The 20,336-nt window shown below is 41.5% G+C and overlaps 1 protein-coding gene and 1 long non-coding RNA gene across 13 annotated transcripts in view; one reads left to right on the top strand and one right to left on the bottom strand.

Annotated features, from left to right (window-relative positions):
• LOC147018531 (forkhead box protein P1-like) overlaps nucleotides 1-20,336 on the bottom strand; it is a 227,106-nt gene that overhangs the window by 35,015 nt on the left and 171,755 nt on the right. For 11 of the 12 annotated variants that reach the window (XM_085898257.1, XM_085898260.1, XM_085898255.1 and 8 more), the window contains 4 exons: nucleotides 10,904-11,008; nucleotides 10,540-10,627; nucleotides 2,190-2,273; nucleotides 1,475-1,769 (listed from right to left, as the gene is read on the bottom strand). In XM_085898257.1, coding sequence (XP_085754383.1) covers nucleotides 1,475-1,769; nucleotides 2,190-2,273; nucleotides 10,540-10,627; nucleotides 10,904-11,008 — 572 coding nt within the window. The remainder of the gene's footprint in view (nucleotides 1-1,474; nucleotides 1,770-2,189; nucleotides 2,274-10,539; nucleotides 10,628-10,903; nucleotides 11,009-20,336) is intronic. The other variant, XM_085898261.1, reaches the window with a different exon arrangement.
• On the top strand, nucleotides 2,148-4,464 carry LOC147018532 (uncharacterized). Its single transcript, XR_015062441.1, has 3 exons — nucleotides 2,148-2,284; nucleotides 3,954-4,037; nucleotides 4,134-4,464. It is a non-coding gene; the product is annotated as an uncharacterized LOC147018532 (long non-coding RNA).

Genomic DNA, 20,336 nt, shown 5'->3' with positions numbered 1-20,336 from the left:
TCTGGGTCTCACTATCTGCCATGACCTTTCCTGGGAGAGCCACATTTCAAACCTCGCCTCCAAAGCCAGTCGCCGACTGGGAATCCTCCGTCGTGCAAAGTCCTTCCTCGGCCCACCTGAGCTCCTGACCACTTACAAAGCTTTTGTCCGCAGCCCGATGGAGTACTGCTCTCCCCTCTGGGCTGGTGCTCCTGCCTCCCACCTTTCTCGGCTTCACGCTGTAGAAACCAAGGCATTTCGGATCATTGGCATCTCCCGCAATGAGGCTGAGTCTTTGGGCCTCTCACTCAATCACCGCAGGTTGGTCGGTGGTCTTTCTGTCTTGTAGTCTCCTCTAGAGCCTTGCCCCCCTGCTCTCTCTGCGATTTGTCCCCATCACATTTCCGCAGGGCGCTCAAGGTCTGCCAACAACCTCCTTCTGGTAAAACTACCAAAATCACGAATCGCTGCTCACCTTCACTCTTTCATTCCTCTTTTTTCCCGCCTTTGGAATAAACTCCCTCACTCTATTCATTCCCATTCTTCCCTCCAGGCCTTCAAAACAGCTGTTCACCACCACCTCTTATCATCCCCCATCCAAATCCTCGATCTTTTCTACGCCCGATAATCCACCCAAGCCCACCTCCTTCAAATTCCCTGCTTTCCTTCCTGAAAGTCCCTGTCATGTCCATCTTCTATTCCCCATGTTTCCCATCCCATCCCTCTCCCTTCCACAGATCTCCTAATGTCTCTGTTCCCCACTGTTTTGTCCTTCCCACTCCTGCCCCTCTTGTCTCATGCCTCACCCCCCCTTGCTGTGCGCTGTGTGTTCGCCTCGACAAGGTATACAAAAAAATCTCCAAAAAAACATTGTTCATCAAGGGTCGTACAAGGGTGTTTTATGGCCCATCATCATAAAGGGTCGTAAAACAACGTTTTTATTCACGATCAAAATGGACACGCCTGTGAAGCGTCAATCACACACCCGTTAAAAGATTGAGATTATTGTGTTTTACAACTGTTGTAAGAACCAGTATCAGACGTGTAAGAAATTAGGACTTAACATGAGGACTATGATGTGAATGGTGAAGAATGAGGACATAATTGTTTAGATTGAGGAAGGTTTGAAGAAGATGGGGGAGCGGAAGACTTCCATGTCCTTTTACCCGGACATGTAAAATGAACTTGTTGCGGAGTTTAAATGGATATGTGCTCGAGGACTGACAGTGTATTTAGAATTTGTTTCTGAGGTCTGGACAATAAAAATTGCAACGATGTAGAAACTGACATCTCAGCAGCCAATCTGAAGAACATTTACCATTATAAATGCAGGTCATGGATTTTTGAATACGTATAGAAAGACTGATTATTTTCTATACCTGTGTATTAACCGCATCCCCGACTTTTAACTTTTTCCCACTGATAAAAAGCGTGGTTGATACACCGGAAAATATGGTCGTGGTTTCTTGCAATACTGCCTCTCTCCCCCACTCACCAATAGGAAGAGAGTTGTGCATTTTCTCTGCTCGTCTTCGTGTGTTGCCAGGTGAAGATATCGTTGATGCTGTGATGACTGAGAGAGCTGGTGACACACTTGTATTCACCGGCACTAACGATGATGCAATTGAAGACGCCAATGGTGGTACAAGTGGGTAGGAGATGGAAGAGGTGAGTCCAGGGGTCAGGGTCGGTGTCAGTGGAGTGCTTTGGCCTGGTGGCGTCAGTGGAATGCTTGGGAATTGGCGATCTGAAGTTGGTCGCGAGACGATTGTGGCAGAAGCAAGGTTTATCTGTCAGGCAAAGAAAAATGCATGATCAGCTTGTGCACGATGTATTATTATTATTTACTGATTTCATTGAGCTAGGAAACATATATTCAATGCTCAAATTACCCCTATGTTCATGGACTGCATGCCTTCTGATTGTCCAATATATTTTCCATATAAAGAAGGAAGATTTCCTCAATTGGCAGCTCTAAGTTCAAGTTTTCTAGAGGTAAGTATCATCTCCTTTTCATACTTCAGTAATTAAAACAATTATAACAGACACAAAAGTAGATTGAAAGAGCACACAAACTAGAACGTGCTTGCCTACGAGATGTTATGGACAAGAGGTATTCTCAGCGTGAGTCCTGTGCGACGCAACTCAATGAGGACATGAGTAACAGCTGGAAATGTGTGATTTTCATTCTGTGCTCTGCGCAATATTACCGGCTGTGATGCAGGTTTTGTCTCCGAAGAAGTCACCATAAGATGCCTCATCATTGCACCCAGCCGCTCTTTCTCCTTGAACAGCTGTACACACGGTGAGAGGGAAGGGGGTTCAAGATGGGAAATCAAATCATGTGTATCTGCAACAACACCTAGGTGAATGTTTGCATGATTTCTCGAGGTATAGCTATGCTGCAAATGGAGGGGGATTTCAAATTTTGTCTGTAGGCAAAGGGACATGATGGCGGACTGTTTTCAAAAGGTACCGTCGGATCTTTAACATCCGACAGTGAATGCAAGCAGATGGGGGCAGCTGGCTTAATGTCCTCTCTCAAGAATGGCATGACCAGTGATGCAATCCCTGTCTGCGAACCACCATGATGACAGTTCATAGATGAGATGGGAATAAAATTTTTTTTTAATCGAAACCAGAATAGACAGCTCAAAGGTGAGTATGTTATGTCTGAGCTATCTCGTCAGGCCAGGGAAATGGGACGGTGGGATAAAAGGAAATTAAAACTTGCAATTCTATCATTCTTAATTACATATATATATATTTACAAAAATCAAGGCTCATATCGCAGCAGGCTAATAAAATATAACAAGGATAAAAGCAAAAAAAGGACAACATGACGATAGTAGTGAGTGTAAAGCACATGAGGATTTCTGTTCCATGTCTACATGAATAATTACAATCTTGATCACAAAAAGTCAAAAAAGAGCATCAAAAAAAAAAGAGCAATTAAACAGTACAACTTAAAAATAAAAGTCATTTTCTGTCTGTGTGTAACACCAATCATGCCAAAACTACTGGGCCAAGTGCCACCAAACTTGGCCCGTGGACCAAGTTCGACCTCGGAGTGAACATGGGCTATTTGGTTTCATCTGAAGTCGCGGGAGTTCGGGAGAGAAGGTCGACAAAAATTGTCTGTGTCAAATGTGTTTCGTGTAGCGCCTCCCAGTGGTGGTGGCAGAAGGTATTACAAGTCACCTGTGGAGATAACTTGGCATTTTTGCACTGTACTTGTCCTCAGACAGTGCGAAGCCCCATTTCCAACCTCCACACATCAGGGGAGGCAGGGGAAGTGGGGAAAGCGTGGGGTGGGAGTCCGCATGGAGGGGGTGGGAGGAGGCAAGGTGAGGGATGGGATGAGGGAGGGGAAGGAATGGGAGGAGAGAGGGGAAGGGGCGGGAGGTGGGAGGGGAAGGGGCACGAGGAGGGATCTGGCGTTGCCCAGCAACACCGAGCACCCCCGCTAGTCTTTGAAATAAAAGCCATTTTCTGTGTAAATGGCATCTTATCAAATTAAAAAAAAGGCTTTTGCCAAAAACAGAAAGATCAAGTGTTCCCCAATTGGCATCACAGTACAAATGACATTATTGCTATAAATACACAGCAAAATAAATGGCTTCCACGAACGTGTTGTTTGAGGAACAGCAACAACAACAAAAAATGGTAGCCCTTTACATTCATGCTAAATAATCCAATTTCAATTGCATGTACTGACTCACCAGGTCAACCCCTTCCTCACTCCTCTCAATGTGTGTGTGTTTGTGTTTGTGAAACGCCAATCGCACCCAAACTACTGGGCCAATTTCCACCAAACTTCACACATAGAACAAACTGTTGAACATCGGCTACTTGTTTATTTTTTTTTGGCCATATTTTAAATTTTTTTTGACCTTGTCCAATTTAAATTATGACGATATTGCTACAATAAAATTTTAATTAATTATATATTTATTTATTGTGTTGGTTTGTAGGTGTGGCCTCGACGTGACTCGTTCCTGCCCGCCAATGGCAAATTTGAGTTTCTCACTTTCTCCACCTCGCATTTCCCTCCCGAGGTCAAAACTGTGAGACTTGTGTGAGAATTGCGTTGTTTTCTCGAGATGTTTCCTTTCGAGAGCAATTTCAAAAGTGAAGATGTCTTTCTGCCTCAGATCCCTATCATCCCAAGCGACAGCCTATGAATTCAAGAGACTTCACGTCCCCCTCCAACTCAGCTTTTCAATGCCCATTGACAAGGCTAAAGGATCATCTTTACAGGTTTTGACAACTCCTTGCATTTATCGTGGGCAGCTTTATGTTGGATGATCTTCTATAGGCGGAATGAAAAACATTTACATGACTTTGCATCAGAAGGCAAGACCAGGAACATTGTTTACGAGGCTTTTTGATGCAGTTATTTCATTTATAGTATTACTGTTTGTGTATGTATGTGTTATGCTATGTCTTTCGGAAAATACAAGTTTTGAAATAAATGTGTTTTGGTCCTCCTTTTCTTTTCGTTGTCAATTCTCAATTCCCCCACCCCGAGCAACGTCGGCTACTCCTGCCTGCTAGTATAATTAAAGAAAAATAGTACAGGAGAAAATAGAAACATGAAATTGAAATTACAGGAAGAAACTAAAGGGGGAGCACTCGGGAGAGTGCAAAACCTCCGCCGCCAATACTGCTGGGTCACTCAAGTGAACCTTATATCTTATTCATTAAATATGATGTCAACAGTGCTGACAGAGTTATAGTTCTTTTCTCCAACATTTTTTTTGGGGGGGTGGGGGGGTTGGAAATCACTTAAAACATGTAGAAATGCAAAAAAAAAAAAATTCTCTATTTTTTGGGGGGGGGGGTAACAATTTTTTTTTTGGGGGGGTGGGGTTGGAAATCACTTAAAACATGTAGAAATGCAAAAAAATAAATTCTCTAACAATTTTTTTGGTGGAGGGTAACAATTTTTTTTGGGAGGGGGGGGTTGGAAATCACTTGAAACATGTAGAAATGCAAAAAAAAAAAATTCTCTTTTTTTGGGGGGGTTAAAAAAATTGGGGGGGTGGGAAATCACTTAAAACATGTAGAAATGCAAAAAAAAAAAATTTTCTCTATTTTTGGGGGGGGGGGTTAAAAAAAACTTTTTTTTCTCTAACAATTTTTTGGGGGGGGGGACCAAGTCCAAAATTTAATGGCATGATCCTTGGACCATACCTAACCCCCCCACCAAGTTTCGTCGAAATCCGTCAAGGAGTTTTTCCGTAATACTGTTCACAAACGTACAAACAAACAAACAAACAGAAAGAGGTGAAAACAGTAACCTCCGTCCATCTTCGACGATGGCGGAGGTTAACAATGCAGAAATAAAGGACAGTACATTCTAAAGCCAGGAACAAAGATTAGTCGGTCCAACAAGGTGAACTTTGCTTAGGCGCCATGATAAAGTCAACATGAGATGGGACAACTTTGGGTTGTGGACCTCACAGAAGATGGGACAACACGACCATTGAAAACCAACACAATCTCCTAAGCTGAACTTCCCACCACGACAACGCCCCAGGTTTAACAATAAACATTTGTCCCTCCAGGGTGTCAGAACAACAAATGTTTTCACCCAAAATTTGCAATCCAGTATTGTAGATGTACTCCCACTGTGAGGCTGGCACTGATATTTTCCACATCTTTTGGGATGAATAAAGCCTCTCACTGTTACTGTGCACAAACTAAGTGAAAAGTGCAAATAGGAGAGCCTGAAAGTGGCAGTTAACCTGAGGAAAAAGTCTTTGGATGATACAAGTCGTAAAGTTGTTTGAAAACATTGATGTTGGATAGTCGAAGAGCAAAATTCCCACTATTGCTGCCCCAATTTGCCATCGCAATCAGTGCAAACGACATGATTGCTCGGAAGATGCAGCAAAATTAATGGCTACCACCAACATGTCGTTAGAACAACAACAACAACAACAACAACAAAAAAAAAACTTGGTAGCACTTTACATTCATGCTAAATAATCCAATTTAAATTGAATGTACCAACTCGTCGAGTCAACCCTTCCTCGCTCCCTTCAACTAGAACAGTACTCGGTAGAGTGCGTAACTCCACCGGGCTGAACAGCTAACATTTGTATCCCACTGATCGGCCGAATCTCGATCCAGACCTGAACCAAAATCAAATCGGCTTGTTCTTGTCACCTAACCAACTCATCCACCTTGTTTTGTCATAACTCGTCACAACTTTTTTGAGACATTGTGCTCCACTTCGTTTTTGGCCCCATCTCTCAATGGTGAGGAATCACTTTTTAAAAAATTTAAATTTTTTTTCGTATCCAGATCCGGATCTTCACCCCAATGGAATCGTTTCTTTCTTCTCACACACCCAACCTGTCCACCAAATTTCTTCCAAATCCGTCCACAACTTTTTGAGATATCCTGTTCACAGACAGACAGACAGACAGGAGTGAAAACATAACCTATGTTCACCTTCGGTGGCAGAGGTAATTATGCTTATGAGTAACTGTCTGATCGACCAGTGTACAAGGTAAACCATTTTTTTACCTTGTACAGTTTTTTTTTTTTAATTGTTTCTTTGTCTTGTTTAAAACCTCTACTACTACATTTTCTGATTGAAAGCACCAAATTGGTTGGAGAGGGTTTTTGGCCCAAATCTTTCAACAACTGGCTGGTAAATCTTGATGTTGGACTGAAGCTTATTTGGGCAGGAATTTGGAATTTTGCCATGGTGATGGTGATAGCTCGCCTACTCTTCACGAAGGACACAGTGGGATCTTTAACGTCCACCAATGAATGCTGGCAGACGGGACACCCGTTTAACATCCATTCGAGGGACAGCACACACATTGACTAATCACCCTGCCTGTGAAACACTGGGATGACAGTTCATAGCTTGGTCGGGACTCAAACCCAGGCTCCATAGCTTAGAGGTGAGTGTGCATACCTCATGGCCATTCTGCCAGCCCTTCTTCACGAATGATACGATGAGATCTTTCATGTCAACCAACAACTGTAAGAATATGGGTGTTTACTGCTAGAATACCCAGTTTAATGTCTATCCAAAGCATGGCACAGTATGCGATGCAATGTCTGTGAAGCACCAATCCGACTGTTTATATTCGGATCGGGAATCAAACCCACACGAGACAGCTCAAAGGTAACTATCTCTTGATTACCCTGTCGAAATAGAACATTGTAAAATAAAGAGATCATGAAAAGAAAAGGATGTCACTGCATCAATTCACTTTTCCATTTCTAAATTTTTGTTTAAAATTTCCCTCTCGTTACACAACAAGGCATTCCAATCCAATGAACTGTTTTACAAAAGTCATTCGGTCAGAGTCAGTTCAGAATTCATTTCTGAAGGTAGATGATTTAAAATAATCAATCAATGCATATCAAAAGGATCTCCAAACCCAGGTTTAAGAAAAAGGTATCACTTTGGTTGTATTCACACGTTACTGTGTGCGTAAAAAAGAAAACGACACAAATAAGTCATGGTTTAAATGTTCTTTTTCTTACTAAGTTGTGTTTCCAGGTTAATGATAATACTCTTGACCACTTCCCTGGGGAGACTGTTCAAAAATCTGATTGTTCTCTAGCTGAAGTTGCTTTTCCTTTTTTAGCTCGCCTGTTCGAAGAACAGAGAGCTATAGCGATACCCCCGGCGTGAGCGTGAAAATGTTAAAGTTTTTGGTGCAAGTTATTTAGAAGCTTGCCATTCATTTAATATGTGTACTAGGATGCTGATATTTGGCATGGAGGTTCCTTTGGGGTATACTATTGGTGTAGTGAAGTTGAAATTAACAAATGATTTTAATTTTTTTTTTTAATTTCAACCAAAGATGGTGTCAAAGCCACCCAATGCTCGCCTGTTTATACTAGACGCTTGCCATTCATTTAATGTGTACTAGTTTACTGATTACAATATACAAATACATATATTGCCTTAAAATTATTAGGATCAGACTTCACTGCAATGCTTTATAAAAAATATTATTAGACGAGTCTTTTAAAAACGATAAATGTATAAACAGGCGAGCATTGGGTGGCTTTGACACCAACTTTCTGGTCTCTCTTTTGCAGTTACTCTTGAAGAGTAAGAGTTGATATCCTTATGTACACATGGCGATCTGCTGAAAAAAATGCTCCTCTGGAATGTTATTGAATTGCCTTATAATTCTGAAGGCAGCTCGTTTTCTCCTATACTTGAGGGATGGGATGTTCAAGGCTTTCAGTCTCTCTGGATAACTTGGGTCTTCAACTTCACGGAACTTTTTTGTGGCCCTTCTTTGAAATGTTTCCAAGCGTCCTCATCTTTCTTTCGAAGGGGGATCCATACTGTTGAGCAGTGCTGCAGTTTAGCTCTCACTCGTGTTTTGTAGAGACGTATGCAGGTTTTCCTGTCTCGATGTCTAAAAGGTCACAGCAAGCCTTTGCTGCCATCCTTCCTATATCCAGGCAGAATTACAGTGATAGGTTAAAGGTCACACCCAAGTCTTTTTCTTCTTGCATTGTTTTTATGGTGAAGTCATAATGTTTGTTGATATTAGAGTCAGCATTTGGTTTATTATGCCCACATTGCAAGACTTTACATTTGGATTGGTTGAAAGGGAGTTGACATCACTGTAATCATTCAACCAGGGCATTCACATCTCTTTGCAATTTTTCGATGTCAGCATCATTGTAGACTGAAGCAAAAGCAAATGCCTTTACTTTCAGGCCCTCGTCCTATTCCGGTCTATTCTGCTGAAAAATTCTGCAATTACATATTTTGTCTATCCCCTTCATCATACAAAAATACGCAATTTGGTGTCCGTCTGTCTTTTTGACCGCGATGCATTTGATCGTTACTTATCCAATCTCAACCCAACTTGACAGGAGGACTAAGGATCACACAACGGAGGTTGTAGCGACTTCATTTGCCCTCTCCCAAGGGCTTTTTCCTCCTTGGAAAACACCATGTAAAAGTGTATAAATAGTTTGTTGTGGTGTTTCACGGGGCACCCTCACCAGAGGTAAAAAATATGATAAACCACAAACGCGCATGATTCGCTCTTTAAACAGTCGCTATCGCTGTTTAATACAAAACTGAAAGGGAGGAAACCCGACATTCTTGAGGCACCATATGCTTATTGCATCTCCTACAGACTAACGGACATGAGCCTCGATCTATTGTAATCTATATACCCCAGAGAGGATAACAATATGACCCTTCCTGCCAGTCCTGTAGGGAGTGGGTGTACGAGTTATCCTAAATATCTCAATCAAATCCCCTCATAACCGCCTCCTTTCTAATTCATAAAGCCCTGTCTCCATTTGCTGCTTCCCATAGCTTAATCTACCGAGGCCCAGAAATAATCTAGTAGCCCGACTCTGAAACCTCTCCAATGCTGCTCCCGTATGTCCTTCCTCAGATGTGGTGACCAAAACTGTACACAATATTCTAGATGGGGGCCTCACTTAATTCCTTTATAGTGTTAACACTATCTCTTTTGATTTATAATTTATCCCCCTACAAATACAACCATAATTGTTTGCTTTACCTAAAGCTGCCTGGCACTCAGCTGTCTGCTTACTCTCTGTATCTATTACTGATGTGAGTCAGATTTTAGTCCTGTTATTTTGGACTGAATGAATGCCTTCAGCTTATACTTAATTTCCTTGCTCAACCACCTTTAAACCTCATTGGAATGTACCTACTCCTCACCTTATACACCAGAATGTAAGAGCCGTCACTTCGCTGACGGGAATACCAATCTTTGCATAATTGCAAAAAAACACCCAAAAAGGTTGTTGTTCATGGGCAAAAATTAAATTATAATTACCGGCCGAGCAATACACTCAGGGAGCGAGGAGGGGGAGAGTGCTCATGGCATAGTCATCGCAGCCTTTTTAGATGCTGAATTCCGAATGATATACAACACACTAAGAAGAAGATCAAAAGAAAATAAAAAATTCTCCCCCCTCCCCCTCCTCCTCTCTTCCTTCTTTTTAATCAAACTGTCTGGGGGTATGTATTAGGCAGCATGGGCCATGCCAGAAAACAAATTCTCTTCATGCGTGTGTATGTGCAGCAAATTATATGCTGCATGCATTTCAAGCATGTTGCACTGTCCGTCGATTGTGTAGGGGGGTACCGTTATTGCTTGATTAGTGGTATCCCCTACAGGACAATTGTTGACGGACGGATGCACGCACACAGGCACGGACGGACGCAGGCACGCTGAGACCGAGCTCCTTTTATATTATAGATTTGCTCCTTGAAGGTTGCCCATTTCTCTGATGCAGACTTGTACCTCATGTTATCTTTTTTTTCTATTCTATTTTTGATGCAACTTAGGATATGGTAAACATGATTCCATTGAGTAAGTGAAACGATGATTTCCGAGCTTTCCTCAATATTTTGAGGCACGTGGTTCAACACGATATTTTTCATGCTGAATTAACAAATTTAAAGGTTGAAAAGCGACTTGTATTTTTTTTTCTCAACTGCCCGATATCTGGTGCACCCGATAATATTTATACTCGCATCACAATATTAATGCACACTTCAACATTTATTACCTGAGTTTCTAGCTGCTGTACCACTTGCAGCTGCACACGACACTGTGCTGTACTACGGTCATCCAATGCATGCTCAGAGTTCAGGTGCCTGAAACAGAAGAAAATGGTCAAAGCTGCAATTACAACAACAACAACAACAACAACAACAACATGGGTATAATACATTCAAATTGCAACAATCTTTAATTTGAAACCCATTCCTTAGGTAATTCATGCAAGTGGAATTTATACATGAAGTTGTAAGTTTAATGAAAAGTGACACTTGTTTAAATGATGAATGACTGATAAGTTTGTGTTTTGCATTCGGCTTTGCTTTCCAAACTCATACACAACATATCAAGATATCTTTGATTTCCAAACTCACTTCAGGAATTGACCAAAGTCCTCATTGAGTGCATCACAGCCAGGCCATTTGCACACACCATGACCAAACAGCGGGTGAGTCTTTTCACCATCTAATGGGGAAGGTCTGGGTATGGGAGCAGGAGGAAGATAAGGAGTGATTGTAGCTGATGTAACGAATGTACATTTACATTTACAACGAATGTAATCCTGCTGTTTGCATGTGATCCAATTCTTCTTCTTCTTCTTCTTCTTCTTCTTCTTCTTCTTCTTCTTCTTCTTCTTCTTCTTCTTCTTCTTCTTCTTCTTCTTCTTCTTCTTCTTATTCCGGCTAGCTCCCGTTAGGGGTCGCCACAGCGGATCAACCGTCTTGTTGTCCGCATAATGATTTGGCATAGGTTTTTACGCCGGATGCCCTTCCTGACGCAACCCTGGTCGCCTCTGACGACACACAGGGATATGGTACACCTATTCTCACCGGGGCATACACCGGGCCCAGTACAACTGGTGCTCATTTCGCCGACCTCGGAAGGATGGCAGGCTGAGTCAACCCCTGGTGTTTTCGACTTGGTATATATATATATATATATATATATATATATATATATATATATATATATATATATATATATATATATATATATATATATATATATATAGCACCAAAAATTGATATATACCACCATATTTCAAAAAGTTAGGGATGAGTTATGCCAAAACTTGTTGGATGAGTTGGTTAGGTGACAAGAACAAGCCAATTAGATTTTGGTTCAGGTCCGAATCCAGATCCGGCCTATCAGTGGAATCCAAAACGTAAACTGTTCAGCTTGGCGGAGGTATATACTCCACCAAGTGCAGCTGTTGTTTCATTCTGTAATGTATTCTGACCATCTACCTATAATTGGTTACATTATTGTTCAACCAATGCACATGTAAACTGCATTTTCTTTACAAATCCATGATCCCATTTACTGCATTTGCTTTTTACTGCATTTGCACACATTTAAAAGACAAGTTTAGAAATGGCATCGAAATTCAGAAAGATATTTTTTCGACTGACTTGTACATTTAATATTAACAAAAGCATTTTCAAGGACGAGAATGATCCTCAGCATGATCCCCAGAAGAAAAAAAAATCTGATGAAGCCTTATAGACAGGAGCTAGGCTCAGTTTAATTAGACAATCGGGAACAAAGAACTCAATGGTGTGGGGTTGCATTTTACCATCAGTCCAAAGCTCGAAAAGCTCATTCTTAAGTTTCGCCAGATCAGACTGGTGTCGTTGGCACCAAAATGAAGTGGCGTCATATTACACATTTTTTTAGATTTTCGAGTCCAGGTACCAAGTTCGTATTATCAGATTTCTCCCATCCTACTAGGAATGGAAACACGACTTAGGAATGAATAGAGATCAGACGAATTAGAATAAGAATGACATTAATTCGTGCTGATTACACCATAAAATTAGACTAATGAGTACAAACACGGATATTGTCAGAAACAAAAGCTGACCATACATGTAACAAGAGTCAGCTGCTTTAAAAAGAAAAATAAACTAGAAGGGCACTCGGTAGAGCGCATACCTCCGCCATGCAATGGCTGAACTATGAGAACATATCTGGCCCAATACATTTTTGAAATATTATGCCATATGTATCATTTTTGGGCCTATCTCTCAATGGTGAAGAATCACTTAAAAAATTAAATAATTCTCATATCCAGATCTGCAATCAGGTCTTCACCAAAATAGAATCAATTCGTCGTGGTCAAACACCTAACCGGGCTCCCAAGTTTCATCCGAATCCGTCCACAACTTTTTGAGATATTGTACTATATATTAGTTTAGCCCGATCTCTCAATGGTGAAGAATCACTTAAAAAAAACTTCTCGGATCCAAATCTTCACCAAAATCGAATCAATTCTTCCTTGTCACACGCAAAATGTGTCCACCAAGTTTCATCCGAATCCGTCCACAACTCTGAGATATCGTGCTATATATCATTTTTGGCCCTATCTCTCAATACTGAAGAATCACTTAAAAATTCTCATAGTCGGATCCGGATCCGGATCTTCACCAAAATATAATCAGTTCGTCATTGCCACACACCCAACATGCCCACCAAATTTCATCCGGATCCGTCCGCAACTTTTTGAGATATCCTGCACACAGCCAGGCAAACATATAAACAAACAGAGAGAAAGGGGTGAAAACATAACCTCCAGACTAAGGGTCTTAAGAATCTTATTAAAGTAATTGGCATTGGCCAAACGTGCATGACCACTTCCACTTTATTCGGAGTCAGGAGACAAAATTTGAAATCTACATGCATGAGATATACTTGATACATGCACTCTGAATTTGTCACTCTAGAATGATTACAAATCAGACTAATTAGCATAAGAATGACATTAATTCGTGCTAATTACACATTTAATTAGATAATCTATCTATAATTCCAGCAATCTCTGTGTGTGTCTGTCTGTCTGTCTGTCTGTGACTGCTGTTTCTCGACGACCGCCAGTCCGATCTGATTGAAACTTGCCAGGAATATTGCTGGGGACCCTCGGATGTGCCTTTTCAAGGTTTGATATTAATCGGAAGAGCGGTTCCCAAGTTACAGCCATTTATCTGTCAACAAATGACAAGACACGGTGCTATGACATCATGAATGACGTCACAATCCATGGGGTTTTTTTTTGCACGATTCACGTCACAATTCTTCTTCTTCTTCATTGTTATGACATCACAATCGATGCTGGGGACCTGAGTATGTGCCTTTTTAAGGTTTGATATCGTTCTTCATCCATTTCAGCTGTTTCCCAAGTGTTTCCCAAGGTTTGAAAGCTGTTTTTTCCCAAGGTTTGAATTAATTGTTCAAATTATTAATTAATCCCAAGGTTTGAATTTTCCCAAGGGTTTGAATTAATTGTTGTGCTTGGTAGACATTTGTGAATACATTTACAGAGAGAGGGGCGAGAGAGGAGGGGGGAGAGGGGGGAAGATAGGGGGGAGAGAGGGGGCAAGAGAGGGGGTGAGAGAGGGAGGGAGAGAGGGGAGGTGAGAGAGAGGGGGCATCACAATTCAAGAGAGGGGGAGAGAGGATGGGACGAGAGAGGGGGTGAGAGTGGGGGTGAGAGAGAGGAGGGGGAGAGAGGAGGGGGAGAGAGGAGGGGTGAGACTAGGGGGAGAGAGGAGGAGCAAGAGAGGGGGAGAGAGAGGGGGCGAGAGGGGGGGCGAGAGAGGGGGGCGAGAGAGAGGGGCGTTACAATTCTTCTTCTTCTTCGTTTGATATGACGTCACAATTGACGCTGGGGACCTGAGTATGTTTCCCAGGTGTTTCCCAAGTTATGGCCATTTATGATACGGTTGGTGCGATCTAATTGAAACAATGCCCCAATCCAGTCGTCGTTTACGAGAGCGAAGGAACGAAGCTGCACTTACTGGCACGCACTAGTTAGATTAATGAGTACAAACACGAAAGTTGTCACAAATAAAAGCTGATCATACATGTAACAAGAATCAGCTCCTTAAGAACGAAAATAAATCAGAAATAGAATGGCATCGTAAAGTGGCATTTGCAAAGCGCATAGTCTCATTCTGAACAAAAATACCATCGGCAACTGAACATGCGACTATTATGGCCCATTTACCCATATCATTCATGCTCCCTATTATGTCACATAGTTTCTTTGCATGGGTTATGAACGTCATAACTTTAATTCTTCACTCACAAACGGTCATAGATCAGATATAAGAAGTTTCAGCTTTAACGGATAAATATTTCAATTCAACCAGTTATGGCTGGAATACCACTTCACCGATGACGTCATCATTATCACCCTATATACCCCATGGGAAGTTGAAGACATCTGCTCAGTTTCAATTTTTTTTTCGTTGAGTGGTTTTGGATAAAATTATATGTTTAAATTTCTTCCTTTAATCTATTATAGCAACAAGGACAAATGTGTCCAAGAGCATCGTCCTAAAGGTTTTGTTGGCTAAAAAAACAAAAAAACAACAACAACAACAACTTCCGATATTTCGTCACGTGCCTTGATTAAGCCAATAGCGAGACCCGTCAATGTATTTATGTATTTACGAAATATGGTGTATTTAGGAAATAAATAATGTATTTCCGAAATTACAATACGAAAAATGGAATAATCTTTAAATAGTAACGTGAACTTTTCGAAACTTTAAAGCAAATGTCCGAATATATTTAAAAGTTCATGATAGACGCTCTCAAAAGGCACCGTCTATGTGAGGATGTGTACAAGTGCTCAGTATTTAAGGAGATCCGGATCTTGTATATAAAGGAGCCGAGTCCTAATATGAAGGTTTTGTCTTCACAAGAAGAAGAACAAGATAGAAGAAGAAGAACAAGATAGAAGAAGAAGAACAAGATAGAAGAAGAACAACAACAACAAGAACAAGAAGAAGAAGAACAACGCTGAGCTCTCTTCGAGCGAGCAACATTCGCTACGTGAGACGCTGCTAAAAATACCCTGGGACCTATGACGACAGAGTTATAATAAAAATATTCTCCACGGTGAGTCTCTCCTATGTTTAAAGTTTTGCACCGACCGGACAAGTGTTTGTAGAGAAAACAATTTTTGAAGCGAAAACATATGGACGTGGACGGATGCACGGATGCACACACGCAAGGACGGACGCACGCACGCGCACACACACACACACACACACACACACACACACACACACACACACACACACACACACACACACACACACACACACACACACACACACACACACACACACACACACACACACACACACACACACACACCAACGGTCTCACATCCCCTTCGGGGCGAGATTAATTCGCAAAAGATTCTCACCAACCAATGAACACCTTATTTCGAAGAAGACATGTGCACTGATCCGTTAAACGTGACAGCTCTTCTACTATGTCGACAACAATTGCACATCACGTTGATTAATGATTCGTTTTTCACCCTGGCCACAAACTTGAGTTGGAAACCATAAAAGCAAAACAATATTTTTCCACAAAGGTCAACCGTGGTAGGTGACGACAGAATTGAGGCATGAAATGAGATAAAGGGCGTGAACTTCCTCAGCTGGCGGTTGGCGATGTTGACCCGTCTCCCATTGTCTATGCAAGAAACTTTGGTGCAGTCATGGATCATCACCTAACCATGAAATAACAAATTAAGAATGTTTGCCGCTCCACCGTGGCATCAATGCTTTTGACAGATTCGGAACTATCTTACAAAGCAAACTACAGTTGTTTTGGTACACTCATTTGCTGCCAGCCGATTAGATGCCTGTAACAACCTGCTTTACGGTCTGCCACAATCCGATGTCCATCAGCTACAACGTGTACAAAACACGACTGCTCGAATTACTGAGAAAGTTCCACGAAGGCAACATATCTCACAAAATCTAAAACAATATCTCCACTGGCTCTCCATTGAAAACAGAGTCGTTTATAAGATCCTTCTATCTCACCTATAAAGTACAAAACAATATGAACCCAGCCTACATAATGGACATGATCACCCCTTGTGTACCAGCACACACCTTGAGATCTTCAGCCCAATCCCTCCGCAGTGTCCCAAAAGTCTCAAGTCATTGCGATGGTGACCGAGCGTTTAAAGTCCCCGCACCAATTCTCTGGAATTCACTCCCTCTACACATCCATCAAGCAGTCAGCCTACAAAATTTTAAAACATTGCTCAAAGACGTATGTTTTTAGCAAACGCGACATGAAAATTCCCATGTTGCTGTTGCAGTTTATCTATCTGGAATTAAACGTTGGTTGGTGTAAATATTGTTTTCAATTGATTGTATTTGTAAAGCATGCATTTTTTTTTGTATACCATGTCGAGGCTCGTGTAAGAGCTAACACACAGAACGTATTAACAAGGCAGGAGGCAAGAGGGGCAGGGATGGGAAGCAAAAAATAGTGGGGAACAGAGACAATAGGAGATCTGTGGAAGGGAAAGGGATGGGGCAGGGTACACAGGGTAAACAAGATGGTACGACAGGGATTTCAGGAAGGAAAACAGGGAATTTGAAGGAGGTGGGTTTGGGGTGGATTAACGGGGGTAGAAAAGATCAAGGTTTTGAATGGGGGAAGATATGAGAAAGTGGTGAACAGCTGTTTTGAAGACTTGGTTGGAGAAGTGGTATTGAAGAGAGTGTGGGAGTTTGTTCCAGAGGTGGGGAAAAAGAGGAATAGTCGGGGAGCACCGGGGTTTTGGTTGACACCTCGTATTATATTTGGTTGCCCAATGCTTTTTCAAACTTCAAACCTTCCTGCACAATATTGCAGAGGACAACCTTGTGAGATCAGTGTACCTCACTGTGAAAATTGCGTTTACATGTGTACCGTCTGAGGTTTCCGAGATCCAATTCAGCGACATATGCAATTTCCCCATAAATTCAACAAAAAGAATGCGACCAATCAAAGTTTAGTATCAGGATGACCAGAACGATGAGGCATATTGCATAAAGGAAACAAGATGTAGATATATGTTATTTTACTCGAATGACAGGCAATAATAATTTTGAGAAAATCTCTGGTTTTAGCCATTAGCATCATGTAAAAATGACCTGATCTACATCAATACTCAATTAATATCATTGTTCCAAACATCAAAATCATCCTCATTCAACCTTCTAATCACACCACATATACAGGTTTCCAATGAGGTCCAGTATTTACAATTTTTTTTAATAACAATTCAACCTTACCCCCTTATTTTGGGCGTGATGCCGGAATGTAGTAGGTTGATCAATTTTCCAACTGAATGACGTGGCTGGAGGCAAGATAGGAATGGCGATGTGTGCAATTTTTGAAACCAGCATAGCAAAGAGACATCTCAACAGATGTTGCCTTGAATGCATCCTCTGTAGGGATGTTTGCATCCAACCGTATAAAAGCCTTCGAGTTTCCACCAGAGGTGAACAGATGGGCACGAAGTGCTAACGAAGAGAATGTTTTTCCACCATATAACGCCAGCAACAGCTTCCTAGCTGCTCTTAAGATTAATCTGTCACGTCTGAGTTGTCGCTTTCTCCATATCTTGCAAGAATTTCACAATCTATTTGGTGACGAAACTTCAGAAGCTTTGTCTTGCCAATGCCATCGACGGAGTTTGTGTCATCTTTTCCAGAGAAGGCACAAAGGAAAGGCTTGAGGTTGCAGTTGCTCAAGCGCAGAAGCTTTGCCAGTTCATGAACAGGCACCCACTGATCAAAAGACTTTTTGTTTTTTTTTATCTACAACTCGATATCATTGAGCTGTGTCGTTGAAGAGTATACCGGTATTACCACAATGTCAGTGTCATTGCCACAGACCACAACATGTTCAGCGCCTAATTGCTGTGCGCTGAATATGGCCTGTAGCACATTCCGTGTATCACATTCTTCCTGGCTTTATGCTCGACCGAGAACATCTATAATGCCAGCTGATGTGACACATGCTCTTCTTCTCATCCACAAATTCACCAGAGAGGTGCAATTCCGTCATGATGACTTTCTGGCTCTCTGCCTTCTCCCAAGTACAACACACGAAATGTTGGAGCTTTTTCTTGTTGTTTTTGGATGTCATTAACTCCTTGAAGGGCGACGTCTCGATTGTCCCACTGATCTCATACCCTTTTTGAGGTTTGTGGGCATTCCGTCATTGTCGCTCTAATCCTTTTGTAGATTCCACGTGGTCATACCTATCCCCGGGGAAATGGACACTGATGCAGTTAGCTGGCAGTGTACACATGAGCTTGCGCAGAAGGAAGTCTGGCTTGGTACTGATTTAATGTTTTGCCTTCAAGAAACTCATGTTGTTGGATGAAGCATACTGCATTCACAATTAAGACAGTACTCTCGTCAGATTCTGGCAAAGTATCCATTACTTCCATACGAGATTCTTTCAACAAGGTTGCAAGCAATGTTGATTTGTTTCCGTGATGCATAAGCCCATCTGACTCAAATAGTGACGGCAGAACTTCCGAGCATTCATATTCGCCTGTTGTCTTCTCCAGGTTTATATACATTCCTACAGCTTTGGAATGATCACCTCATTGATCAACTGCTCCTTCTGCTTTTGTTTTGAATGCATTCATTAAAATGTGTGAAGCTTTACTTTTTTTCACTCTCTTTAAGTTTGTCTTCAAACATGTGCCTACCTTGTTCTTCCCAATTTGCTGAACTTTTGTTAGGCCATTCTTAATGACTTCAGTTTCAATTTGGACAGTTTTTCAAGATGTACAGCAGGTCTTGTAGTATGGTATTTCACAATGCACAGCTCTTACCATCAATGGCGACTCTGTCTCAATGTGCAGAAGACTACCTGCTCAGCTTTTCACCTGAGCAATAAGGACACCAATAGATAACTACAAGTTCGATTGAATGGTACTCTATTTTTTTTTTTTTTTTACCAACATGCCGACCTACATTGGTATTAAATTGGACAGGGCCCTTACTTTCCACAACCATGCTGAGGATGTGACTGGAAAAATGGCAGCAAGCGCCAACCTGCTAAGGAAACGAGCAGGCCATGACTGGGGAGCAGATTTCATAACCCTATGCTCAACCACACTGACATTGGTACATGTTCCAGCAGAGTACTGTGTTGCTGCTTGGGGTAGAAGCGTGCACACAAGAAAAGTGGATGTCCAGCTCAATCCTGAGGTTGTAACGCTCTTGCACAGCTTGATCATCAGTCTCAAGAATGGTTGAGATCTGCCGGATTTACATCTTGAATGACTGACGATTGGAGCACACGAAAGAAGAACGACTTAAGTTGCTCCCTATTCTGTTGCTATATGAGGCATGTCATTCGAGTTGACTTGAAAAGGGTTCATCATGTTCTGTGTGATGCACTCAGTTATGTCAACAGCTTTGGGTTTTCATTCCTCATGGTGTGGATGTGCACTCTTGCTCATTAGAATGTTCATTATTTCTTTGAACTGTGATGAAACTTCAGAAGACACCAGTTTTCTGGACAACCACTTGGTTCTTGCTGTGACATCCAAGTTCTTGCTTTGATGCTAATGGCTAAACCCTACATGACGCTAATGGCTAAAAAAAATCTTAGCCCTCATATGAGCCTCGACAGTGTTACCAATTTATTACATTTTTTTAAACAAAAAAACCCAAACATTTTTCTCAAAAATATTTTCATTATTATCCCTCAATCGAATAAAATAACATATATCTACCTTTTGTTTCTATTATGCAATGTGCTTCATCATTCTGGTCATTTTGATACCAAATTTTGAATGGTAGCATTATTTTGTTGAATATATAGGGGAAATTGCATATGTCGCTGAATCGGCTCTCGGAAACCCCGCGGTTAAAATGTAAACACAATTTTCACAGTGAGGTGCAATGATCTCAGAAGGTTGCCCTCCGGAATATTCTTCAGGAAGGTCTGAAGTTTGAAAAAACATAAGGAAACCAAATA

This window comes from Eptatretus burgeri, chromosome 10 (genome assembly GCF_056783735.1).
Source record: "Eptatretus burgeri isolate ZD-2024b chromosome 10, Ebu_testis_v1, whole genome shotgun sequence".
Lineage (NCBI taxonomy): Eukaryota > Metazoa > Chordata > Myxini > Myxiniformes > Myxinidae > Eptatretus > Eptatretus burgeri.
Note: the sequence above shows the minus strand (reverse complement) of the source record. Positions and strands in the feature narration are given on the sequence as shown.